The sequence below is a fragment of the Melopsittacus undulatus genome, chromosome 13 (assembly GCF_012275295.1).
Source record: "Melopsittacus undulatus isolate bMelUnd1 chromosome 13, bMelUnd1.mat.Z, whole genome shotgun sequence".
Lineage (NCBI taxonomy): Eukaryota > Metazoa > Chordata > Aves > Psittaciformes > Psittaculidae > Melopsittacus > Melopsittacus undulatus.
Genome location: NC_047539.1, coordinates 4,698,318 through 4,725,032, shown reverse-complemented (window position 1 = coordinate 4,725,032; position 26,715 = coordinate 4,698,318). Strand labels below are relative to the sequence as shown.

General features: G+C 49.7%; 1 protein-coding gene across 8 annotated transcripts in view; it reads left to right on the top strand.

Moving 5' to 3' along the window:
* The window catches only part of GTF2IRD1 (GTF2I repeat domain containing 1), a 62,876-nt gene extending 36,952 nt beyond the window's left edge, over positions 1–25,924 (top strand). For 6 of the 8 annotated variants that reach the window (XM_034068684.1, XM_034068679.1, XM_034068686.1 and 3 more), the window contains exons 11-28: positions 985–1,105; positions 4,323–4,360; positions 5,365–5,445; positions 7,114–7,203; positions 7,744–7,803; positions 8,252–8,317; positions 8,926–9,109; positions 10,343–10,401; positions 10,575–10,640; positions 11,445–11,528; positions 12,062–12,245; positions 12,755–12,783; positions 17,759–17,806; positions 21,298–21,375; positions 23,328–23,520; positions 24,014–24,051; positions 24,975–25,111; positions 25,671–25,924. In XM_034068684.1, coding sequence (XP_033924575.1) covers positions 985–1,105; positions 4,323–4,360; positions 5,365–5,445; positions 7,114–7,203; positions 7,744–7,803; positions 8,252–8,317; positions 8,926–9,109; positions 10,343–10,401; positions 10,575–10,640; positions 11,445–11,528; positions 12,062–12,245; positions 12,755–12,783; positions 17,759–17,806; positions 21,298–21,375; positions 23,328–23,520; positions 24,014–24,051; positions 24,975–25,111; positions 25,671–25,745 — 1,631 coding nt within the window. In that variant the 3' untranslated portion in view covers positions 25,746–25,924. The remainder of the gene's footprint in view (positions 1–984; positions 1,106–4,322; positions 4,361–5,364; positions 5,446–7,113; positions 7,204–7,743; positions 7,804–8,251; positions 8,318–8,925; positions 9,110–10,342; positions 10,402–10,574; positions 10,641–11,444; positions 11,529–12,061; positions 12,246–12,754; positions 12,784–17,758; positions 17,807–21,297; positions 21,376–23,327; positions 23,521–24,013; positions 24,052–24,974; positions 25,112–25,670) is intronic. The other 2 variants (XM_034068681.1, XM_034068680.1) reach the window with 2 other exon arrangements.
* Positions 25,925–26,715: the final 791 nt, after the last annotated feature.

Below are 26,715 nucleotides of genomic sequence, written 5' to 3'. Positions count from 1 at the left end.
GAACAAGATTTGGTCCATAGAAAGCACAAATTAAAAGGAGCCTTTTGGACTTTTGGTAGATAAATAGTGTCTTTAAGGCTCTATATTGGTGCTGCTTCCATTGCCAGAGCCCTGCCCTTCCTTGCAGGCTGGAGCTGAAAGGAAAAAAGCTTCATGTTCCCATGGATGGGATGTTTTTAGGAGGGTGGGGATGTCACGATGGCGCTTTGAGACCAGTGAAGAGCCTTTGGCAGCAGCTATTTAACAAGACACCTATGTGGTTTCTGCAGCCTCGTGGTGTAATTTCATTCCCTCCTTCCTCCAGCACTAATCCTTCAGCTCTTTGCTCACCTTCCCTGCCTGATTTTGTTTCCTACCCTGCCTTCAGATCACTCTTTTCACCTCCAAGGTCATTGCTGAGGCTTCATTTCAGCTCCTTTCAGGCTGCTGAGGAACAGGGAAGGGAGAGGGGCTGTTTTTCATGGTGACAGGATGCTTTTGTCCCTCTCCGTGTCGCTCCAGCAGAGATTTCTCCCACTGTGTGTGGGTTGGGGGTTCAGAACAGGGCTGCTTGTGTCACCACTGCTCTGGGCTTTGCCAAGTTCCTGCTGCACATCCCCTCCCTTGGGATAGGGCTCTCCCCACTTTGGGGCTTGCTCCTGCACTCTGGTCCATGGCCGTTGGCCCTGCCTGGGTTCTTCAGACTCTCAGCATCCTCTCCTGGCAGCCAGCCCTTTGCAGAGATGCTCCATCCCTAGCAGGGCTTCCCAGCATGCCCTGACATATACAGAGGTGTAAACAAGCACTTTGCTATTATTATAATGTGTAAACCCAGTGAAAGCTGCACCCTTCTCTTTGAAAGCAGATGCAAACCTGTCCCCCACCCTGACCTCAGCTCTGGGTTTGGGAGGGGGAAACAAGCGGAGGTGGAAAAGCTGCATCGTTTGCATCTCTGGTTGTTAATTCTGGTTCTTGCTTCTCCTTCCAACCCACACCTGGCACCAGGAAGCAAATTTACCAAAGATCCAACCAAGCTGGAGCCCTCCAGCCCCCCTGGGGAGATCTCCCCCGAGCCGCACCGTGGGGCTGTGCTGGACCTGGCAGGGACCTCCCAGGCCAACAGCAGGTAAGAGATGCTCCCTCCACAGGCACCACAAAGTGACATCCCCCAAAGGGCTGTTTGGGGGTCATTAATGTGCACAGCAGGTTATTGCTTTGGGCATTGGTTGGGGAGGGTGTGATGGGTGTGATTCAGTAAGCTGCAGTTAGGGAGCTGGTATAGGTAGTATGGTGGGAAGGTGGGTAGCTAAAAGGGGATTTGCTTTCTGCCTCTCTAAAACCCCACTGCGGTGGTACAATGGCCAGCACAGGAGGAGGCCGAGCATCCCTGGCATTTTGTAAGCCAAATTTGGAATCATTGATTTTCATACAATCATAGGGTTGGGATGGAAGGGACCTTAAAGCTCCTCCAGCTCCAATCCTTGCCACAGGCAGGGACACATTCCCCTGGAGCAGCTTCTCCAAGCCCCTGTGTCCAACCTGGCCTTGAGCACTGCCAGGGATGGGGCAGCCACAGCTTCTCTGGGCACCCTGTGCCAGCGCCTCAGCACCCTCACAGTTTTTGTACAAAGCTTATTTTGTACAAAACTGATGGAATTTGGGCTGTGTCCATGTGGGCTGGGATGATCTGCAGGAGTGATCTCCAGTGTTAGAGCATCACCTAAAGATTCACCCCCAGCCAGCACCATAACACAACATCCTGTTGCTGCTTCCTTACACCATTGCACGTGAGAGCTGTTGGTGTCATACAAGCCATGCTGCGTTCGAGCTCTGCCAAATGAGGTGACTCCTCACATGTGTGGTTTTAGTGAAGAAGAGTCAACCATGGGCATGCAAAGGATGTTGAGGTCATGGATGGCTGGGTTGGCTTGCCTGGACCAGGTCTCTGTGGCTGATGTTTTGCTCTGTGTATTAGTATCATACATGGGTTGAAATGGTCAGTGTTCAGCACCCCCAAACACTGTGCTGTGAAGCAGAGCCTTGCAGCACAGAAGCAGGAGGGGGGGTGGCTACCTTGGGTATCCCTGAGAGACCAGGGCTGGCTGAGTGATTCCAGCCCGTTTCATCAGCTGCAAGCTCAATGCACTGGGTGATTCAGCCCCTTCCAACCATTAAAAATGGGTTGGATTAATCACACCTGACATGTGCCTGTTTCTCTTCCCAATAACAAAGGGACTGGATGAAAGCCTCATCCGGAGATGTCAGCAATGGGAACTTGGCTGGACTGGGTCCCAGCCTGAGGTGCTTCCCTGGTGTGACAGGGAATTGAACCCAAATCTCCAGAATCTTCAGCTAAACCTTAGCCACAGCCACTTTTTTGCTCTCTGCACCTTCCTGAATCCAGCTCCATATCTGGAGGCATTTAGACTCAGGGAGCAGCAGAGCATCCCCTGCACACTGGGTACCAGGGGAAACAGTGATGCTTCAGACACCACTGGCCTCTAAGCACACTGCAGGGCTGAAATCTGGCCTGAGGCTCCTCGTTTTCCCCTTCATTTGTTAACATTTGCAATTAGGACGCTTTTAATTTTTGCAACAGAAGATCCCACTGTGCAGTTGAATTGGTGCGACTGGAAACAAGAAGGTGATAGGATGGGATATTAGGGATGCTGAGCTGGATTCTGCAAAGCAATAGGTAGATAACAAGCTGGGAGCTTGCTGGTGGGGTGAGAGCCACTGCAGAGCTCCAAGGGTGACCAGAGGCTTGTGATTCCCATACAGCCCTCACTGATGCTGCACTGTCCCTATCTCACCTCTGCACTCCAGCCCTGGGTCAGGTACAGGTTGCATGGAGCAGTAAAACCACTGTAGAAAACCCTGTGGGGGAAAACCTGTGTTTCTAGGGGTGGCTTGGATTTCCCTGCCCATGGTAGTGCTGTGATGTGGATGTGCTGCGCTGGGCTAACCATTTCCACTGGTGTAACCCTGGCACAACCTGAAGAGTCCCTTTAGAATTTACCCTAGTTGTGTGTATAGATGCTTTGTTTCTGATTTACTTTGTGTGTACACATTGACTTGGGCCATGGACCCTGAGCTTCATGTGCACTTGTGCTTACAAAGGGAGTCATGAATCAAGGGTGGTGCACAGCTTGCTTTGTCTGCTGCAGGGGTAAACTCAGCTCTCCCCATGCATTGATAACACCTACCTGCAGGAAAATAGAGCTGGTATTCAACTGCCACTTTGTTCTTCCTGCAAATGAGAAACCTCTGTTCCCTGGCAGGAGCAGAGCATTTCCATAGCAGTGGTCCACCCAGATCAGAGTCCAGTTCAGGGCCAGAGGGGTAACACACTCCTCAGGGAAACTCCTCCCAAGTTTCTCTAGTGAAAGGTTGACTCTGACCTGACGTGGGAGAGTTTAAAACCCTTCCCAAGGCTCCCAGGTAATATACACAGTAATTCTGAGACCAGAGATCCTTTTTACCTGTACCACACTTAGAGCATTACAAGAGCACTCCTGGCTTCCTTTGTGTTGCCTCTGGTTTGTTCTGCTGACGCTGCTGAGTGGATTTAGGTGGGAGAAGTGCTTTTGAACATCTCCCCTGAGCCAGCAGGGATGTGGCACTGGCTCAGAAGGGTTTTCCTTCCCCCCGAAGGACCAGCATCATGGAGGAGTGTGTTTTTCCAGTTCTGTTCCTTAGTGCCAAAGAGCCGTGGTCGTTCTTGTTTAAGAGAGAGACAGAAAGCAAATGTGTCCTGAGAATGCAAAGTAATCTCATTTGGATGCTGAACACCTTGTGTAAATTCCTAGGCATGTGAAGTTAACAGCAGACGTGAGTTTGGGATAGTGCCCAGTTTTCAGGGGAGAAAAGCTTTGAGCAGAATAAATATTTACCAAATCAATTGACTTTTTTCCTTCCTCCCTATTTGCTTTAGCTCCATGAGTAACCACATTGTAATGATGCTTTATGCACTCCTCTCTGCTGCAAAGGGTTGGAGTCACCCAGGTTTCGGGCTTAAAACCCCTCTTGCTTTCAGGAACTCTCTGCTGCAGTCACATCCATCAGTGTCTAGAGGCAGGGCTGCGACCAGCAGTGGTGCAGCACCAGGAAGGCTCTGGGAGCAGAGAAACCTGCAGGCTGTGGCTTTCCCTGCAGCCACAGATGCTGTGACACTGCTGGGACTGTGGGTGCAGTTCCCAGGGACCCCTCCACAGTCCTTGCCTGGCATCACAGGGGCTGCAGTGTTTCTCCTCCTGGCAGGACCAGTCCTACGCTCACCACTAGGTTTGAAGCTCTCTTTTGGCTGCTCCATGACCACTTCCTTGTCTGCCTTTCCCTTGCAGGTCCGAGAAGTGTAGTGTGTCTGAAAGCTGTGAACCAGGTGAGGAATAATTCATTTTCTCTTGCAAAATAGTGGTATGGGGGGAGGGCAAAGAGAAAGCTGCCTGCAAAGTAATTTGGATGTGCTGTACCAGTTACCTGTTTGCTCTGTGGCATAGTTCTATAAGGACTTTATTCCCATTTGATAGATGCAGAGATGAAGGCTCTTACCCTGTGACCCTTCAGCTGGGTCCCAGAAGTGAAATAATGAGACTTGAGTGTGTTATTGAATGCAAAGCTAAGGGAAGTCTTTAGTCTCTGTGTTCCCTTCTCCCTGAAAGCCACCACAATTGGGTCATGAGAAGTCAGTGATGTCAGTGTTCTGAGCATTGCAAATGAGAAGGAAATGCTTTTCCCCAGGTTTAGGTTCTTGGTCCAAGCATTGAAATGCCACATGGAACCTGCTTATCCTGCCTGCCCAAGCTGCAGGCTGTGACTCAGCCCCTTGTAGTGGATCAGTCCTACCCCAACTGGGGAGAGTTATCTGGAGATAAGAGGCAGCTGGGCTGAGCACCACATGTAGCATCCTCCTGGGGCAGCTGGGTTCAAACCATGCTGAATTCTGCTAGGGTTCAGCTGGTCATGTCCTGATGGGATGTGGCTGCAGTCATCCCTCCCAGAGCATGGGTTTGCCAATGGACATGTCCCAGGCAAGAATTTGGGAGCATTAAATATGCCTGGAGTGCCCACTGGAGATGGCTCCTCCTGCATCCCCATGAAAGCTTCTTGGTGACCCAGTTCATTTTAAATGAAGAAAGCCAAGCAATGAGCACATAATGAGAGCTGCCAGCTGGTTTGAGGGCACTGACAGAGGCCATGCCCATGGGTGCCCTTTGGGTAGCTCCTTGCCATTAGCTTGATGCCACTGGGCTACTTAGACAAAGCCTTGGTGCTGCTAGCACTTCAGTGGCAGCTGGTCGTGGTTTCCCTGCCTGCACTGGTGGGCAGATGTGGCACATTGCTGGTTTCTGTTGGTGACTGTCTTCCATTGCCTTTCCCTGGTAGGTACCTCAGGAGAGCTGGGTGGGATCAGGCAGATCAAAATTGAGCCAGACGAGCTGGACATCATCCAGATCACGGTGCCAGGTAGGTTCTGGGGTACCAGCTGCGTGCAGTGGCCTCTGTGCAGACAGGGCTGCACTGTGTCTCAGCATTTTGCTTTGAGAAGAGGTGTTCACAGGGTATCTCCCAGCACAAAAGGTCCCCCCATGCCCATGTAATGATCTTCCTTCACTGAAAGTCATTTTTAGGGGCATACTGGGAATGAGGTGGTTTCCTGGGGGCAGTGGAGGATGTTTTAGGGTTCTTTGTTGTTTCTCTCTCTCCTTCGTTGCTTTTCTATCTTGCCTTTCCCCTGGAGAAAGTGAGCCTGGTTTGCTGCTTTCCTTCACGCATGGGCTTGGAGGATCCCAGGTATCGAACACGGGATGCTTTTGATGAGGTCCTTAAGTTAGAAAAACAGCCTGGTTGGGAAGAGGTCATAACAACAAGTTTAATCTTAAGCACATGCTGAAAACATGTTGGAATCGGCAGCACTGATGAGTACCCCTAGAGAGGTCGGTGGTGATGAAGATGAGCAGTGGGGTGCTTGAGGGGCAGCTGGGAGTCATTTTCCACTTACCTGACCTGGACAGCACAGCAAATGGTAGGATGATCCTCAGAGTCTAATGAGTGGCTAGTTAGCAGTCTACATTTGCAGTGTGCTTTACAAACATCAATAATCTCACCAGAATGAGGACAGCCACAGGACTCCCAGTGTGCCCAAGGGGTGACCCTGCCGCACTGGTGCAATCTCTGTTGCACCCAGACTCCCACAGTCCCCTTAATGCAGTGATATTTGGGAGTCACTCCAGGTTTGTTGTAGAATGGACTTAACCTGCAGTTAATATAGCGGAAAGAGAAGGAACAAAGTGTAGTGGTAGATCAAACAGTTTAATTTTCAACTTGGCAGCTAATGGAAGGGAAGAAAGCTAATACGTGGTGAGCTGTGTGAGGAGGAGGAGGTGTTACCGCTTTGGTGCCGGGTAGACCATGCTTCAAGTCCAGAGTCTACCTTTTCTTGCCTTGTTTGAAGATCAAGTGCAGTCAGAGTACAGCTGAGGGCAGGGAGGAGGATTAATAGAGAAGAGGTGCTCACCTACAGGGAGAAATTGATGAAATTTGGATTATTTATCCTGTGAGGTGATGATTAAGAAGTGACCTGATTGAAGTATTTAAACTAGCTGGAGGTTTACTTAAAGCTGAATTTGGAGAGCTCTTTGAGGGTGTTGGAGAGCCCAGCATTCGGGGAGGTGGGTTTAAATGAAGAGGGCATGCAGATTACATAAGGGAAACCCAAGGAGGTATGATTTTGTGGAGGAGGGCAGCATTAGTGGAATGGTTTTCCCCAGTGGAGTAGCCAAGTCAAACAGCATTAACTTTTTAAGCCAAAATTGAGTGTCTTGCTGGAATTAAGCCAAGTAAATAGTTCTGAACTATTTTTGCTCTTCACCTTCCACAGAGGTTAGGAAGGGATTTTTCCTCCTTCGGGCTGAGAGGTTGGGTGTGTTTCAGGGACAAGCTCTGGTTGGTCCCAGAGAGGAAGAAGGCAAATGCACCCTCGAAGCTGCTCCTGATGTGGGGCCATAGTGTGTGGGGCTCCTGGGAGCAAGGGGCCCTTTGCTCAGCCCTTGCTGATGGGCTCAGATCCTCTGAACCCTGTTGTGGGGATGGTTTTACCCCAAATAAAAGGTGCCTATGGGGTTTTGTCTGCAGACCGATCGCCTGGCTCAGATGAGATGCACGACCCGGTGCCCGCACACGTGCCCTCGGAGGAGCCCAGCTACATCCTAGAAACAGTGGCAGGTACCAGAAATGGAGATGTAGGAGATCCCATGCATGGGAATGTGAGAGGTTGTGCATGTGTCCAAAATGAGTAAAACTATTTATGAGCCCAGGTGATGGAGATGGACCCACTGATCATGGCCTCAATCAGCCCAACTGGGAGCTCCAATAGACAACCTGGTGGCTTTTCTGGCACCACCGCTCCATCCCAACCCCTCTCCATCCCCAGCATGCTGCAAACCCCAGCTCTTCTGCCCAGCTCATGACTGGGATTTACCTGGGGGAATGGTGCCAGCACTGTGCCTGCCTTTGCTCCTGCTGGGTGCTGGATCTCTCCCAGGAAGCCCACACTGAAGGGCAACCATACCTCTAGGATGTAGGCAATGGGTTTATCCTGCTTATGCAGCTCCTGGCATGATGCTACCAGCCCGAGCTGTCCTGGGGGGAATGGTCAGAGCTTAGAGAGCAGAAGGGCCAGCTGGATGACTGCAGGGGACCTGGAGAACTCCTGCTCATGGCTGGTCTGGTTTAGCTGTCGCTAACCCTCCTCTTCCTCATTAGGGACAGAAAAGGGGCCGAGCGAGGAGTCACGACACGAAGAAAAGCAGATGGAGGGATCAGGTGAGTGAACGCTGAACCCAGAGCATTGCCCATCATAGCAAGCTTTGGAAGGATGGATGAACACAGAAGTATTTTGGGTTGGGTTTTGTGGGTTTCTTACATCATCAGCAAAGCATTCCACCTCCGAAAGGCTCAGCACAGAAGGGCGCTGCCAGTTCCTGGGCTCAGTCATCCCCACTCTTGCCCAGATTTACTTTTCCCCCTATTTTTTGCCTCCTTGCTGTTATCACCCCACTGTGGCAGGAGCAATACTGCCTTTCCTTGCCCAGGGATGAGCTTGGAGGCAGCTGCCAGTGATTGGCACTGATCTGGGAGGCATAAAGAGTGCACAGCCGGCTCTGATAGAGCTCAGGGGCTGTTCACCTGTGCTGTGCATTGCTTGCCCCAGAGGAAGCTGCTTTCTCAGAGCATTTCTCTCCTTTTCTTTTTCCTTCTTTCTCTGTTTCAGATGGTATAGGAGATGTTTTAAGTCATTTGAGGAAACAAGTTGAGATCTTGTTCAACACAAGATACGGTAAGATGGTCATTAACACACATACATCATGCTGAGCACCGGCCTCGGCCATGGGGAGCTCCTAACTGCTCAGAAATGTCACCTGCCATTTCCAAACCAGCAGCTGAGTAAAGGTGTAATCTAATTTGTTCATCTGCTATCTGCTGGGCTTATGAATGCGTTTGAAATCTCCTTGGGCCTTGTTATTGCAACTCTTCCCCCATGGTTTCTCTGATGCCTTTTCACTGGCTGTAGCCCAGGTATTGCTGCTGTGGCCTTCAGGCCCCAGGCATGTTCTTTTCCTTCATCTAGCAGAAGGACATCCATGAGGTCTGGATGTGGGGTCCCATTGCCTTGTGGAGAGGTGCTTGCAAGCTTTATAGAAAGCCCCCTTATTTGTGCCACCAAAAGGCAAGCTGTGTTAATACAGCAAATTCTAAAGCCAGTTTCAGTGGCTGCCTGGCTTTATGCTTCATCTCGTGTCCACCAGCATCAGGGACATCTCCACCAGCCACAGAGTAACAACAAACGCCCCAAAAACCAGTCCAACCTTCCAACTGACACATGTCACTGCTGCTTTGACCCAATGTGGAGGTCCAGCAAACTAATGGCATTCTGTCTACATGCAGCAAAAGCCATAGGAATATCAGAGCCGGTCAAAGTTCCCTACTCCAAGTTCCTGATGTACCCTGAGGACCTGTTTGTCGTGGGTTTGCCAGAGGGCATCTTGCTGCGGCGCCCCAACTGCTTTGGGATTGCGAAGCTGAAGAAGATCCTGCAAGCGAGCAACAACATCCAGTTTGTCATTAAAAGGTAAGGCAGGTGGAGAGGCCATCCCATGGAGGGGATGCTCCTGCTTGGAGCTCCTGCTGCTGTGCAGTGTCCTGGGGAGCATCCATCACTCTGTCACCTTCAATAAGTTTGCTTGATTAGAAGCCACCAAGGGTTGTTGCCTTGTCCCTGAGAGGCAGTGGTGGTGTCCTCATCTCTCTCTGGGTGTCTTTTGGGGTTTTAACCCACTTTTACAAAGGTTTGGCCACAGCAGCAGGAAGTATCCAGGGTAGGTGAAGCAACCAGAGCTTTTAACCTTCAAAGAGCCCAGGTGTGGGGCAAGAAGGGAGCCCCAGAGGGTTTTCCTATAGGAAATGGCTCCAGCTGAGGTCCAAATGTGCACATGGCATGCTGTGGGCATCAGGGAGGATGCTCTCCTTGTGCTGGGGAGCAGTGGGTGTCATAGGAGCTGGAGGAAGACCAAGAAGCCAAGACCAACCTAACACAACCGCATTGCCCTCAAAGAGGGAGTGAATCCAGCAGAGATGGATTTTAAAATGTCTTTAGGTGTTTTGGGGGTTTCTCACCCAAATGCTGACTCCGGCTCCCGTGCAGAGGACAGAGCTGGCACAACCACAGTGGTTGGTGCCTGAAACAGAAGATGAGCATTGAGAGCTTGGAGGTTTTATGGTATCAGACCAGCAGCTCCCAGGTCATCCCAAACACTCTTTGGAGTTTCTCCCATCCCAGACCCAGTTCTCTGTGATGCAGCTTCTGCACAGCTTGTAATGAGCCCTGATACCACCTTGCTGTGCACCTTCAGCATTAGATACCCAAGTGACAATTTGGAGGGCAGCTGTATGTTGAAAGGAGCTGTGCTCATCTTCAGCCACCCCCCAAGAAACACAGACCATGGCTCCTCAAAGTCTGTAGCTGCTCACTTAAGCTGCTCAGCCATCTCCAGCTTAATCTCATCCCAGGGAGCGTTGTATCAGCTCACTGAAGAGCCTGTTGGCATAAAAGTTATGTCCCTGCTGCATTGCAGGAGCTTTAAAATTGCATGAGGCAGACGTGAGCAGGGGTTTGTGGCTGTGGGAGCGTTATCCCAGGGGATCCTGGAGCGGCAGGGTGCTCCTGGCTGGGGAGCTCACTCCCATGCCCATGGGGAGCTCACTCCCATGCCCATGGGGAGCTCACTCCCATGCCCATGGGGAGCTCACTCCCATGCCCATGGGGAGCTCACTCCCATGCCCTCTGCTTTACCCTGTTTTCCAGGCCGGAGCTGCTGGCAGAGGGTGTGAAGGAGCCGGCGTCGGACAGCCCGGCAGCCAAAGGTAGGCTGCGAGACGCCCGGCAGCCGGGCCATTAAGGACTAGGTAGGAGAGGAGTGAGAGCGTTTTCCTTCTCTTGCCTTCCCTTCCCACCTCGGTTTTTGGCTGGAACCCCTGTCCTGTGTGTCCCATGTTAGCACCATGAGTCCTAACTCCTCTTTTGTCCCCCATAACAGCCGCCGGTGAGAGGGACTCAAGCGAGGTGCTGCTGGAGGATGCTGTGAAGAGGCAGGGCTTTCAAGGTGAGGGCATGGAGGCATCTGGGGTGGGGGGTGAGGCAGGGAACTCATGGTTGTAGAGCCTGCGTAGAGCAAAGAGATGGAAAGGGGTGGCTATGGGGTGTTGAGGTTCAGTGCACTGGCAGAGGAGCAAGGCAAGGATGGGAGGGAGGAGAAGAGGGGAAATGAAAGGAGATGTTGGGGTGAGGGGGTTGGAGGGACAGACAACCAGAAGACAGGGCAGGCAGGCCCATAGGTCCAAGGGAGAAGCTCAGTGATGGTGCCCTAATTAACCAGCTTTGCTTATCTCACTGTCTGACCTTGGGAGACACATAATGAAGTTTCCAAGCCTTGGGCTTTGCCTTTTCTGGGTCTTTTTCCACCTGGGTGATGTTTGTATAAACACTGATCCCACCATGGTGGAGGGGAGAAGCAATGGTGAGAAGCCCATGGGCTGGGGAGTAAGCACTGTCCTGCTCAAGTATCCCCTTTTCTTGGGCCATCACGGCCTGCAAGGGCTTGCAGGGAGGGACAGGGGCTTTTCACAGGCTCAGAGAGGTTTTGGAGTGTGATTTATTTCAACACCAGTAATTATCACAACTGAATCTTCGATTTCATGCGGCTTTTATTCTTAGCAAACAGGCAGGGGAAAAAAACAACCCATATTTCTGTTTAGATTATTTTTAAGGACTTTGAATGGCCCACTCCAGAGATTAGCTAATTGCAAGATAAGGACTTTCCTATAATTAGAAAATGGCATTACTTAAAAGTCACAGAGTGCCTTTTAATTTACCAGCAGAAGTCCATAATTGTTTCTTTATTTTACAGAAAATTATGATGCCAGGCTTTCCCGAATCGACATCGCTAACACGCTGCGGGAGCAAGTCCAGGACCTGTTCAATAAGAAATATGGTGAGAAACCAGGGGGAAGTTGTTCATGTTCTCCTCTTATCCTCTTCTAATATTGTCTCCCTATTCCTCTTCTCTCAATTCCTCCTTGCCTGGTGCTTTCTCTCACCGCCCCACTGAGTGGCTGCACCTCAGAGGGAATGGTGGGTCTGGGAATTAGTGCTCTTTGCGGCAAGTGCTTGGGAGAGTCCATGATAGAGGGCACTGGAGGACAAGTAGATGATGCTTCTCCTGTCCCTAGGGCATCTACCTGGGCTCTGCAGGGCACTCTGCAGCCTGCCTGCCCCAGCATCTTGATCAGGCAGGGCAGGGAAATGCTGTTATCCCCATTTTCCAGGCATGGGTGAGGCTCACATGTTTCTCAGGTACCCACAAGACCAATTACTTGTAAGGAAATGTGTAGACTCCATCCTGCAGCCAGACGTCAGAGAGGGAATGTGCCTACAGAGTTACCTACCTGGGACGGAACCAGAGCAGGGGTGGAAATGGCATCCCACATGTTTACTGCTTACTTACTGCTCACTTCTCTCTCGCAGGTGAGGCCTTGGGGATTAAATACCCCGTGCAAGTGCCATACAAGCGGATCAAGAGCAACCCGGGGTCAGTGATTATAGAGGGGCTGCCCCCCGGGATCCCCTTCAGGAAGCCGTGCACCTTCGGCTCGCAGAACCTGGAGAGGATATTGGCTGTCGCCGATAAAATCAAGTTCACCGTGACAAGGTACATGGTGAGAGGAGTCAGACACACTGCCAAGGAGGGGGAAAGGAGGACACAGCACCCCCAGCATTGCCAGCCCCACTGCCATAGGGCTGTACACACTCTAAATACCTCCAGCCCCTAAGACAGCAATTAAGTCAGCAGCTACTGGTTTGGCAGAAACCCACTGCAGGGTCCTGTGGGTTTTGCAGCCAAAGGGGATGGACACACATTTGAAGGGAAAAGCACTTAATCAGTGTCAGGGGAAAAACTGGTTTTAAGAGTGGCTCCATCACCTTCTCACTGGGCCATGCTGCCTGTCTTTCCCACCAGCCATGTGCTGCCCTGAGCATGGCCATAAGGGCCCTATCCCTGCAGAGCTCCTGATGGTCCTACAACAGTCATGGCACAGCGTGCAAAGGATAGGCTGATCCCTGACCTTCCCAGTGCCACAGAAGGATGCTCAGTCTGGGTGTGCTGGCTTCCAAGTGCCTTTTCATTTTAAAACTCCTTTTTTCCTTATTTTTTCACAGGCCTTTTCAAGGACTCATCCCCAAACCCGGTAAGAGATGATGCCTTTTTGTTTAAGCAATGCATACGATCACTGTTTAGTGGTGCTCAGGGAGTCGTGAGCTGTGGATGGTGAACAATAATTGAGCTGGAGGAAGGTTGACCTCACTTTCCTGGGCTTCCACTTTGGTTCTGTTGGTGTTTGGTGCATTTCCTGAAGTTCCCCTGACTGAAACAGCATCACCCCTCGGTACTGCTGCTGTTCCCTTGGAATGACAGCATTTTTCAGGAGCTAATCTAGGGCAGGGATCTGTGTGCTGTATTTAAGCACCTGCTTTCTTAAGCATTTTCTTAAAATAAATTAAAGTTGCAGTGAGCTGGCGGGTTCAGTGGCAAGGGAGAGTTGTAGGAAGGAGGTGGTTAACCACAAGGTCTGCATTGAGCTGCAGTGGGCATCCCATGTGGAGATACACCAGGAGCAACATGGAGAGGGGAGGATGGGGTTTGCTCCATAGCAAACTGTGGAAACCACCACACGGAGACGTGTCCTTCCCTATGCCTCACTGCAGTAGCTCTGTCTCTTGCTTCTAGGCTGCCCAGCAAAGAGAACTGCCATCAGAAATGTGGGTAAAAGCCTGCCTCGGTTCTAAATGTCTGTAATTACAACTGTTGGAAGAGCACAGATGGATGCAAAAAATGTTGTCACTTTTATTGATGGCTTCCCATTTCCTTGGCCAGCTTCCATGAGGATGGCACAATTTAGGGAAGACAAATATGACAGAGAGGAAAACATTTATATGCCCCTATTTGGAACAGCAAAAAGGTGTTAGACACTCGAACGGGCCCTAACAAAAGGTGAAGCTGTCTGAGAGATTCAGTCCAGGGCATGGTCCATGTGTTGACCCTGTGTATGGCTGCTAACGTGATGGGGAGGTCTCCTGAGACCTCTATGGATTTTGGCCTGAGATCTCCTATATCCTGGTCCTAAGCAGCAAGATGCTGACTTGCATTGGCAAGGCCTTAAAAGAGCCCTCAGAAATGCAGAACTCTGCTTTTCCATGGAATTACACGGCTATAACACCGGAGCAAGCTGGGGATGTATCCGCTCCTCCAGCCACATCTTGTCTTCTCGTCCCTCTGCCATGATCAGTATAATTACCTTAAGAGACGCTGATCTGACACAAATCACACCATTAACAAAGGAGCACATCAGAAGGCAAATACTTCAGCCTGCCAGCTGGCTGGGAAGCACAGCCTGATAAATAGAGATGTAGAGGAAATTGATTTTCCTTTTACCTTCTTCTCCAGCTGAACGCTCCCATCACAGCCTGGCCCATGCCAGCACAAACACACAGACCTATTTCATTCTGTGTATTGTGGTACCTGAGAGAGCTCAGGAGGAGGCTGCAGGATCCCTGCTGGGCTGAGTGCTTCATGCCCTCTCCTTCCACAGGGGTTTTAACTGCAAGCAGTCACAGGTGACTGCTTGACATCTCAATTTGTTATAGACTATTTCATATATGTGCTGAATCCTCAGAGACCATCCCAGGACTTACAATTATTTTCTACCACCAGAATGTCTCCTCAAGAAAAAAGCTGTTTGTTTTTTGCCCCACAAAAAATCCCCATTGACAGCAATTAACCTCTCATCTGCTTTTCCATCCCATCACAGCAAAGTGAGTGGATGGTGGCAGCGCAGTGGTAGGTTCACTGCCTTGGCTTTGATCGCTTTTCATCTGCCTTAACAAAATTAATGATTTTCAAATAGCCACAGATCATTAAAAATTTAAATTTAAGAGTGTTCTTTTTCCCTCAGACTTGTGCAGTAAAGTCTTGCCATGTAAAACGAAGAGCAGCAGCACAAGTGCGTGCTTGGCATTAAGGCAAAATCAATGAAAATCACTTTTTGCAGAGGAGCATTAAAATGAAAGCAAGAGTTACTCCCAGGCAGGCTGGCATTGTAAAGGTGTCTAAAAGCTGGAAAGCCCAGGAGATGACTCTCCATACAAGGGAAGTTATGGGTTTTGTGGATTATTTTGGCCAAAAATTGCATGAAAAGCACACAGTTTAAGGGAAAAGGGAAATTTAATATCACTTTGATGTGATTTTAGTTGCCTTTAGGTTAAATTATGTGGTTTCATTTGCTTTAAACAAGTTGTGCACCTCGTGCATTGCAAAGAGCATCCCAGATAACTGCCGTGGACAGGCCTCCTCCCCTCCCTTTCTGGGACACCCATTTTGTAAGTGTGACAGGAACAGCTAAAAGGATTTCAGTATAATCTGAGCACCTCACATGCTTTTTTCTCAAGGTAATCATAACTCCTCTCTTGAGATAGCATCTCCCCTCAATGGGTCGCAATGGGCAGGGGTGAGACTGCCAGCACAGAGGTGGATGGGGATCTGCAGGGATGCTGTTTGCAGAAGAAGGGGTTTTTTTGGGGCAGGGAATGAGGCTGGATTTTGGTAAACTAAAGCTAGTGGTGCTCCCCAGTGCCTGGAGGAGGTCAGTGGCTGCAACCCCCTTGTGTAATACAAATTTGAAGCCTTTCAAAGGTGGGACGATGGCACTGGGTCACCAGTGCCTCTGCCGAACTTCACTGGTGTCTTCCCAGGGGCTTTAACCCAGGATCACAGCCTCCCTGGCACCCAGAGAGATTCCTTTTGATTCCCAGTTTCTTTTCTCCCTATCAAAACCCCTTTCTGAAAGCAGAATGATCTTCCAGCATTAAAGCAGAAGTAAGCGAGCAGGGGTGAAGCTCCAGCGCTATAAACACAGCACTTTTCTTCTTTCCTGAGGCACAGAGATACAAAACAGGCTTAATTTGAGCCTTTGGAAAAAAACTAAAATCAAGCATAAGTAATGTAGCACACACACAAAAACTCTTTCTGTATATTAATTTCTATGTGCTTTGATTGAAAATGTATACCAGCTCCATCTGTCCTATTCCCCAAGCTCCCTACCACCCTGATAGATTATTTCCCATACTCCAATTAATAAAGTAGGGCAGGCAGTGTTCTTTAATTAAGAAAACCACACATCCAGGCATCCTTTTTAGATGTATAGTTTTTTTAATCACAAGAGCACAATCCTGGAGACTTTGATGAGATGTGTCTTGCCTCAGAAACTTCTGGTACAACACAAAAATAGGCAAGTGCTTGGTGGGGCAGTGATGGGAGCTGAGTGCATCTTGCTCCATCACCGGGCTGGTTTTTGAATTCCCTGCTCACTTCCCTTCATCCCTGAGTCCCATTAACTCCTATGGGAGCAGCCAGGTTATTTTTCCTTCTGATCCACCTTCCTGTTAATGGGGTGAATGAATTCTTTAGTGTACAGCTGGTCAGTGTTTCCAGTGTAAAGGTGAAGATTCAAGCAGGTAGTGTGAATGGCTTCAAAGCCTGTTTAGAAGCATCTTTGTGATACCTTTTTCTTTGCTTATTTTTTGTCTCATTTTCCCTTTCATTTGTGTGAACAGCATCTGATGAGAACACAAGACCCCCATTGCTCCAGCTCATCCCACCCCTCATGTTTGCTTTGCTCTTGCTTCCACCCCACTCCCTGCCAGCCTCATATCCTGCTGTGTCCTTCAGAGACCCCAAATACCCCCATTTTTCAGGGTTCTCAACACACAGCAAGCTGGGTAGCACTCCATCCCAGCTGTGGTCCAACATGAGGGGTGCACACACTCCATACATCACATCGTGGCTGTGAGCCTGGTGGTGCCTCCCATAGTTCAGGCTGAGCAGCACATGTGGGTTCCCAGAAGAAATGTTCATTATCTTTCCCAAGCAGCATGATTTCATAACAGCACCTTGAAACCTTCACCTTTGAGTTGCTGCTAACCAAATGAAAAGCTGGGCTGCCCTCCCTCAAATGTTTGTTTCATGTTAGAAAGATGCTGCTGCGTGCTTCTGTTCCTTGCTGCCTGTCCATGCTTCTGCCTGCCTGCAATCTGCCTGTGCTCCTGCCATGCTCTCGCCTGCATTCCTGCTTGATGGGAGCTCTGCCAAGGCCTTGTTCCTTCTAGGCTTGGACTCTACCTTGGCTTTTCTAGCATGACCCATCTACATCTCTTCCCCTTTTCACTGCGTATTAACCTGAACATTTTGTGCGGTGGGTGCTGCCCGTAGGGTGTCACACAGCAATGTGGGGGACCAGGCAATGTGCAGCATCACTTATTTTCTGTCTGGGTCCTACTGCAGCCACCAGCCACTTAGAGCAGGATTTGTGTGCCTACAGTGCAGGGTCTGGCTCAGCACCCCAGCTCACCATGGGCTGCATGAAACTTCAGTGCCTGCAGCTGCCCCATGCAAACCCCTGTTTGCAGCAAGAGCCTCCCCACTGAGCCCCTTTCCTCACCCCAGTGGCACCACCCACAGCCCCATCCTCCTCACCAGCCTTGTCATAATGAGCCACTTCATTCCTCCTTTTGCCCATGATGCAAATCCTTGTCCTAGCTCCATTTCTGCTGCTTTTCCCCAGGAAATTAATTTCTTTTTGATATCATGTCTCTTTGGAGTCGGTGGCGAGCGGCAGCCTCTCCTTAGGGATCCCTTTATCTCCCATTTCCCCCCATTGCTGCAGATCTGACACAATTTCTGTGTTTGCTTTTCATCTACTTTAACCTCAGATAGTTTTCCTCCTCAGGCACTGGTGTGGCTGTGCAGCACAGCCACTGCTGCTTTGGCAGCGACTGTAAATGCTTCAATTCCCTGGGCATGTGTGGACCTCAGTCTGCTCAGGTGTAAAGTGTAGCTTGAGGGATGCTTGTGGGCTCAAGCACATCCCAAAACAGGTCCCTGGTGCGGATGGAGAGCCCAGCGTGGCCTCTCAGCTCACCAGGCAGTTATTCAGCTACTGAAAGCATCTCTGTACCAAGGGGCCTTGGGACCGGAGGAGTTTCCACTCTTAGGGACAGTGTCATCCTGGGTTTTGCTTTGTTTGTGACCACAGAACCAAGCTGCAGCACTCATGGCTCTCTTTTTCTTTCTCTCTCCTTTTTTTTGTGTTCTTTTAACTTGCACTGTAGCCCCTAGACGGATAACATCCTTGGAAAAAGCCTACGCTGCCTTGAATGGTACGTAGCTCAGTTGATGCATCGTAGATGGTAGCAGACAAGAAATGCACTTGCGTTTTAATATGGGAATGAAAATGTCTTAAACCCCCAAATTTCAGGTATTGTTTTTTCCTCTCTGCTCTGTTTCCCTGTGATACCAAGAACTGAGTCATGCAGGATTTGTTTAACAGTATTTTATTGTTATTAATCCCCTCTGCATTTCTAAGCACTGTTGCTGTAGTCCCTGGGCACCGGTGCTGGTTCTGCTCCAGCCGAGCCAACCTGCCACATTATCCTCAGTTTATCCTTGAATATGATCAATTAATGTGTTAAAAATCCACTTGCTGTTCACAAGGAGAGCTTGCAAAGATTTGGGTGGGAGGTTTTTTGCTTTGCTTTAGTACCTACCCTGGGCCAGGGTTAGTGAGTAGTCATGTAAGAGATTTAACATATATACTAATTTACAGGGATAAAGCATAGCTCGTCTGCCTGTATCTGTGTAAGGGCACATTGTAGCTCTGGCAGATCCAGCTTTAGTCCCATTAGCTGGGATTCTGGCCGCCTGTCTAGATGGTAATTGCCTCCTCCTGCAAGTTTATAGCTCTGCTTTGAAAACATGCATATGTTGAGCTAATTCTAACTGTATTTAATCCTGAGTTACTGTGGAATAGCCTCAGCAAAGTCAGCAGATTTATTCTGGATTTACACAGGGATGTAATTGAATTGCACCCATTGAAGCTGAAGGGGGGAAGAGGTGTGTATTTATCCTCTTAAGATTCAGGGCCAGATCCTAACTGCTGTAAGCAGCCAACTGGGTGTTTCCTTGACATGATTGGGATTGCCCAAAGAAGGGGCTTGAGCTGCTTTCCCAGCTGGGATGTGTTGGGCAGTGGCTGTTTTCCTGATGAAATGGGCTACATGCTGGGTTTTGGGATAGCAGATGGTTGTTACTCAGCCTGTTGGCCAGGTGGAGGACATGCATGGCCTGGAGCAGCACCTTGGGATGCTGGTGATGGCACAGGGAGGAGGAAGGCTCCACCAGGTACCCCACCCAGCCATGCCGTGGCTTCACCTGTGAGATCAGGGCACTGAATGTGGCATCATGAACCCAGACAGAACCATTGTTTATCCATGGGATACCTTGCATTTGGTTTTGTTGTGGTTTTATAACGTCACTAGAAGAGGTGGTGGTTTGGATCCTGTTGTCAGCAACAGACACCTAAACCCTATTTTTAATAACTGCTAAATATGACTTCGTATTTCTATAAGACATGTTGAGCTCTAACAAGTCACAGAATCCCAGACTGCTTTGGGTTAGAAGCTTAAAGCTCCTCCAGCTCCAACCCCTGCCACGGGCAGGGACCCCTTCCACTGGAGCAGCTGCTCCAAGCCCCTGTGTCCAACCTGGCCTTGAGCACTGCCAGGGATGGGGCAGCCACAGCTTCTCTGGGCACCCTGTGCCAGCGCCTCACAGGGAAGAACATCTCAAGTTCTAATCTAAACCTACGCTCCTATTGGAGTCCTATTGGAAAAGAGCAAATAGTGCTTTAAAAATGTGGCCACTAGTGTGTAAGTGCCTGTGGAGTGTAGGGGCCCTTGCTTCAGGCAAGTAGGATTGGGGAAGAAATAAGTCAATCAACTGGCTACTTTGTAAAATTATATATATATATATATATATATATATATATAATACCACAGAACTGAAGGAGCAGCATGCGTAAACCTGCTTATGGGAAGAACTCAGCACATTCCACAAGTGCCAGTGGCTGCTGTGAGTCAGTTACTTCCCAAAGCAAGATGAAGTCAAAGTGGACTCCTCTTGCCTGGAGCCGCCTGGGGATGGAGGGGCAGGTCCCCAGGAAGCAGTGCCACGAGCCGGATCCTCTCTGGCTTCTCTGTTGTGCGTGCTCAGTTCCATGTTTTACATGGGATTTGTTTGTATCCTTGGATGGGAATTAGGGAGTTCTGCCCACAAGGTGGAAAAAACACCCCCTTGGGATCTCATTTCTTGCACTTGGGTCTCTCGGGGCATGAGCGGAAAGGAAAGAGCTGCTGCATTTTGCAGCCCTGGAGAGCTGAACGAGTGAGAACACAGACTGTTGGGGTGTCTTTGTCTGCTACCATCTACACATCCACATGGGTGTGTATCCACAGCCCAGAAACTGAGCATCAATGACAAGGAAGTCATAGAGGGAGCCCGCAGGGTTTGCCCCGCTGGCTTGCCATGGCCTCATGAGCGGCACCACAAGGCAAGGTCTTGGTTCTTGAAACCAGAGCTCCTTGGCAACATTTATGTGATTTTGGTTCTGTTTTATTTATTTATTGCTCCATCCCATTCAAGCTGCTTTGTTGCCATTTCTGGTTTTGAAGCACAGCTTGGCCATGAGGTTCTTTATCAGAAACTTCTCCTTTTTCCTTTCTCTATTAAATCCAGGTAAAATTACTATTGTGAGGTAGAGAGGAGCCATTTTTGAGGCCATATCCTGCAGTAGCAGGGTGTGGAAACTGAACGGTGCCAGCTTCTCTGCAGCATCAGCATCAGCGGAGTAGCAAGGCCAGATGTGATTTCTGCTCTATGCAGACAGAGACTCACATCAGGTTTTCAGCTTATATTTAAAACAAAACTGCAAGCCGTGTGTTTGCTTAGACCCAAAATCATGTGATTGTTCAAAATCAAATCAAGTAGCTGCAGACTCAGGGCAGAGGATGCTCAGATCCTTCATGCTGAGGTTTGCAGGGCTGACCTTGGTGCTGTAAATAACCATCCTTGATTTCCATCCATGCCAGCCTGGGTGAAAATGCCTGCTTTGAGTTTGGTGAGGCTTGTGGTGGTGATCCCTTCTTGCTGGGAGGACACCCCACTGTGCCAGCCCTGTGCTGGGTACCCTGGGCAGCTTGCGGCTGGAGGGGTGACCCCAGAAAGGGGCAGATAGGGTTCATTCAGTTAGTGCTTTACACCTGCAGGGATGAGAAAGCATCAAAGGGGCCAGTACTGACCCCAGTAATTTCTCCTAGAGCCCCCTGAGGATGCTGAATAGCCAGGAGAAATATCTCCAAACACATAGGCACATCATTTTAAATGAGAGAACAGAGGAAACCGTTCAGCACGATGAGGATAATTAAGAAAGCTAGTAAAGCCAAGCTGATTATATGGCATATTATAAAACAATGCTGTACTTAGGAGCCCAGCTATAAAATTGCTATCTCATTCCTTGATATCACTTGTGGGAGCATTTGTGGCACTGAGGGCCTGAGTCTCCGTTGCTTTGCATATTTTGCAGTCACTTACAGCACCACAAAGTGGATGTAAAATGCTCTCAGCCATGGCAGCACGTGGCAAGCACAGATTCAGCAGCACTTTATAGCTGCTCTGCACAGCTCTAAAAGGTGCAGCCGCCTCTGAGGTATCCCCAGACTGGGGCAGAGGGACAGAGACATGGCCATGGGATGGGGCTTCCAGGGGCTCAAAGAGAAACAGGGTATGTTATTCCCTGTCCTTTTTCTGCTTGCAGATGAGGACGATGCCAACAGGCTCGGAGAGAAGGTGATTCTCCGGGAGCAAGTGAAAGAGCTTTTCAATGAAAAATACGGTGAGTCTCCCTTCTCATGCATCACCAACCAGGCTGGTTTTGCTGACAGCAGCCAGAGTTAAAATTAATTTGCCTGAAGACCTCTATTTATAGGCTGGGCACACAGCAGCCTGCTGCAGCACAGGTTTCATCCCACTGCTTCACGTTACAGCCTGGCCCTAGGGACGTTCCATGTCTCGCTCCCAACAGGTGGGACCGTGACCTTCCTGTTGACAGCTCATCCTTGGTGAGGGGAGGGAGGATGGGAAAACATAGCCGAGGAGCAGGATTTGTGCAGTCTGGTGTCAGTCCTGATGCTGTCCTGAGCTGGTGTGAGCCATGGGAGCAAGGCTGGAGCCGCAGTGAGCATGGCTGGGGAAAAGATTGCTGGAGCCGCAGTAGGAAAGGAGGTCAGGAGACTGGAGAAGGTTTGAAAATGCTGTTTGCAGGCTCATTGTGCTGCTGAGCAAACTCCTCCTCCCTCCCATCGCTGGGAACAGGCACAGTGGGAATAGCAGCTGCATGGAGCCAGCCACAGGATGCATGGCCCTGAGTGGTGTCACTATTTCATCTCTGTGCTACCACTGCTCGTGGCTGTCCCCTCGCTGCTGTTTGGGCACAGCTGGTTAAGTGCTGGGGGTTGTCTCTCAACCTGTGACTCCCCAGGGCTGTGGAGCTGGGCCATGGCAGCTCAGTGGCACCCCAGTGTTTCAGTGTGGTGTCTTGCCTCCCTCCCCAGAATAACTGCCTGAAGGAGAAAGAAAAGAGCTGAAATGATAGCAGAGCAGCAGGGAAGGCCATTTCCCTTCTTTTTCAAGTCTCTCCTTGTTAAGGCTACTCACCCTGCTCACAAACTCTGTTTATTTCAGGGTTCTATTCACTACATGGGCTATGTGCTGCTTTGGGGGCAGATATGCACGGCTGGAGGTACCAGCATATGGGTGCAGCTTCCTGTGGAAGGTACTGCCCATGCCCTGAGCATCCCCATCCACCCTGGCTCAGCAGCACTCACCACATGTGGGGCAGAGCCCACAGCAGATCCCTGCACTCCCATGGTCCTGGCACTGTTTATGGAGCAGAAGATGCCAAGTGGGCTTCAGGGGTGAACTCCCTGCAAGGAAGCCAGAAATGTGGCTATGGGGCAGCTCAGGTTTGGGGACTGCAGAGATGCGAGGTGAGAGCACTCTTACAATCAGGACTGTACAGAAGGGATGTTTGGTGCTCCCCACCCTGCAGAACTAAAGGAGTACCCAGAGAGGTGGGCAGTAAGATTAAATTGTGCAGAAGAAAGTAGTTTTAATGCAACAAGGAATGGCTTCCCTATCCCTGGCAGTGCTCAAGGCCAAGTTGGATGGGGCTTGGAGAAACCTGGTCTAGTGGAAAGTGTCCTTGCCTGTGGCAGGATGTTGGAACAGGATGAGCTTTAAGGTTCCTTCCAACCCAAACCATTCTGTGATTCTATATTGTGGTATTTCACTGCCATAGGATATTGTGGAGGCCAAAGTGATTCAAAAAATGGGCAGGAGGGATGTGATGCGATGGTGAGAAATGGATCTGATCTCCACCCCAGTGACCCCAAACCTGTTGCCAGCTGGAGGCAAGAAGAGGTGGGCAAATCTGTCTCATTTGCCCTCTCTCCTGGGCTGTCTCTAACACTGGTGCTGCTGGTCCCACTACGGGCTGGTGGAAGCACAGTGATGGATGTGCTCTGCATGGATGTCCAAGTGCTGGTACTGTAAAACAGCCCACACCTGAGGCTCCTTGCAGGATACTAAGTGGAGAATAATGGAGCATGCAGTAAATTGGGCAGGCAGATGTGAAACAGCTGGGCAGGATGTGGCTGCAGCAAAGGTCAAGCATCACCACACCTATGGCTTCCCAGAGTCCTCCCAAGGCTTTTGGTCCTTCAGTTGTTTGGATCCGGAGCCCTGTGGGGTAAAGCTGGCACGTTATCTTCTGCTCTGCCATTACAGGTGAGGCTCTGGGCTTGAACCGGCCTGTCATGGTGCCCTATAAACTCATCAGGGACAGTCCTGACGCTGTGGAGGTTACCGGGTTGCCAGACGATATCCCTTTCAGAAACCCCAATACCTATGACATCCATCGGCTGGAGAAGATCCTGAAGGCACGGGAGAGCATCCGGATGGTGATTATAAACCAGCTCCAGTAAGTTCCCCCAGCTCTGCAGCTAGGGAAGGTTTCTGTTTGTTAAACATTGCTCTTGCTTTTCCAGCCATGAGTGGGATAAGTCACCACGGGGCCACCGGAGCACGGCCATGCCACCCAATACCCATGGACAGCCTGCTCCATTCCCTTGCTCCATCCCCTGCTCCATGCCCAGCATCCACTGTTCTGTGCAACATGGAGATGCTTGGCCACGGGTGGGCACAGCAAAGCATTAGTGGGGCTGGTTTATCCCCTTGTTCTTGTGCAGTTTGAGATGGTGATGTTGGGAAAGGGCACAACATGGGGGCAGATAGTGGGATGGCTCAGAGACCCAGCTGAGTCATTCCAGGTTTCTTCCCTCTGGGGAGCAGTGGAGAGGCTCCATGCCCCCCCTCTGCACAGGGGGGTGTTGGAGGAGGCAGCTCAGGGTTGGGGTCTGGGCATAGAGGAGGAATAACAGTGTGCACCCACTCACCCCTTGTCTCTTACACAGGCCATTTGCTGAAATCTGCACCGAGGCCAAACAAACAGGTAAGGGGAGGGCTAAGGAACAACTGTGGCTTTCCCTGCCCTGTGGCAGAGAGAACCTAAGGGTAAAATAGTTGTGGGGAGGTGAACCTCCCACATCCCCAGGGGAGGCTGGGGAAAAGATCCTGTCTGGAAAGAGAACATGCAGACTCAGCATCTGTTCCGGAGCAATCCATCCTTTAAACAATTCCTCTTCTATGAGCTGTGGGGAAACTGGGTTGTTAGACTCCAAACTTCCAGCATATTCTGCAGGATTTGATTATCCCTTTCCCATTAGCAATTTACTCGCCATGAGCAATTTATTCACTAGTTAAAGCCCTTAATTTGAGCCATCATTTAACAGTTGAGCTTCTAAGGAAACAAGGTTTCTGTGATCGCTGGGAATGAGTTTGTCTCTGTCCTATCCTCCCCAATAAATCTCAGCCAGTTTTAATCAAATGTGTCAGAATTAGCAACCCCAGAGATAATTAGGATCTTATTAGTTTTATGAAAATAGGTGGCTAGAGAAGGGAGAACTGGCAAGGCAGAGCATGCCTGCAACATGGCGTAAAAAGAGGTGGACAAGACAGTTTATATATGCAGATATATATGGGCATATCATATATGCAGATATATACAGGCATATGATCACAGGTGGCAGCTTCATGGCCCCAGAGCACTCAGCACAGACACAAGTCTGTCAGATACCAGGCTCTGTAACTGCTGCAGTTTGGGATTCACTTGTTTTGTGGATTTTCTTTGCCATTGCTGAGGAGAGATGGCAGCTCTGTGCCAGGTCATGGAGGCTCAGTCTGTGTCACTGACAGTGGTACAGCAGATCAATGCTGGGGGATGTCCAGTGGGAGACAAGATTGGAGCAGTGGGATGGGTCCCGCATTTAGGGACCACTTGCAGTCAGATACCTCATGCCTGCCCTCTCCCTGCAGAGAAAGACACCAGCGTTCCCAAAAGGAAGCGGAAGAGGATCTCTGAAGGGAACTCGGTATCTTCTTCTTCCTCATCTTCCTCTTCCTCCTCTTCCAATATGGAGTCTACGACATCAACAAATCAGATCTCACTTGTGGTAAAGCCTTCCAAATATTAGGGGGGTTACTGCCTACCTATCTTTCTGCTTCAGGATGCTGCTCTCTGCTCTCCTCGAACTGACACCACCACCCTCCGCCTGACAGACACTATTAAGTGTGATGTAAAATAGCACAACCAGGTTTGGTGAAGGAGGGGATGCACCTTTGGGGCTCCCTTTGCCTGCTGGGTTTGGCTGGGAGAGGTCAGCAGAGCAAAGCAGCCACCACCCCTCAGGGCTTTCCCACATCAATCCAGTGAAAATAGGAAATGCAATAGGGGGATGCATCAGTTGCTCCCCTCAGGGCTTGGCTTTGGTTGTGGATGATACCAAATGCCTTTAAAAAATAAGAGTATTTCACAAAAGAGAACTATAAAGTTAGAAAGTTTTGTTGTCAGCTTTGCTGGTGGTATTTTGGTTTGGGGTTGGTTCATTTCTTTACTTTGGAAAGTGGGAGCAACAGCCCAGGTCAGAACATGTCAGAGATTTGATGTATGCATGGTTTTGTGTTGTGTCCTAACAGAGACTTTTGCCTTCTTTTTCTCTCCCTCTCTTTCAGCAATGGCCCATGAACATGTACATGTTAGACTATGGTGGTCTAAACGTCCAGATCCCAGGACCTATTAACTATTAGACCTCAATACCGAATAAGAACCTCAAATGAAAGAATAAATAAATAAATGTAATTTATGTAAAAAGTGTATATTCCAATATGTATCAATGCCTTTTAGTTTTTCCAATGATTTTTACACTATATTCCTGCCATCAAGGCCTTTTTAAATAAAAATAAAAAGTGTTGCCTTGCTCTTAAAAGTACTTATTTTATTACGTATATTATTGATAAATAGCATTTATAAGTAAGAATAAGTGCAGGAGGGCACCCCTGGACAGCCCTTGCTGTGCTTTGGCTGCTCAATAAAACCCTTAGTGTCAACACTGCTTGAAACCAAGAGGTTTGAAATGTTTTAATGCTTCATCTCATTTAGATCAAAGGCATAAAACTTTGCCCACAGAGCTGCTGGAGGAGTGGTACCAAACTACAGCAGTGACAGATGGAACCAGCCCTTGTGAGCATCAGAGACCCATGTGCCAGAGTCATGCTGGCTCTGGAGCAGAAGCAGGTTTGAGTTAAGCAGGAAGGAGGTTTCAGGCTCCCCAAGGAGCAAGATCCCCCCCAGGACCTCTCATGTCTGGCCTCCTGCCACCCCAGACTTAGAAAGGCACGGAAGTGATTTTGGTTGCCTGAGTTTAACCAGCTTCTGAACTAGGAAAATGTTTCCATCTAATGAAGTTCTTCACTATTTATGATTTTCATAGAGCCCCAGACTGGTTTGAGTTGGAAGGGACCTTAAAGCTCATCCAGTTCCAACCCCTGCCACGAGCAGGGACCCCTTCCACTGGAGCAGCTGCTCCAAGCCCCTGTGTCCAACCTGGCCTTGAACACTGCCAGGGATGGGGCAGCCACAGCTTCTCTGGGCACCCTGTGCCAGCGCCTCAGCACCCTCACAGGGAACAGCTTCCACCTTACATCTAATCTAAATTTCCCCTCTGTCATCTTAAAGAGGCTTTGATGCCTTTGGGATGGTGGGAAACTCCCACAGTAA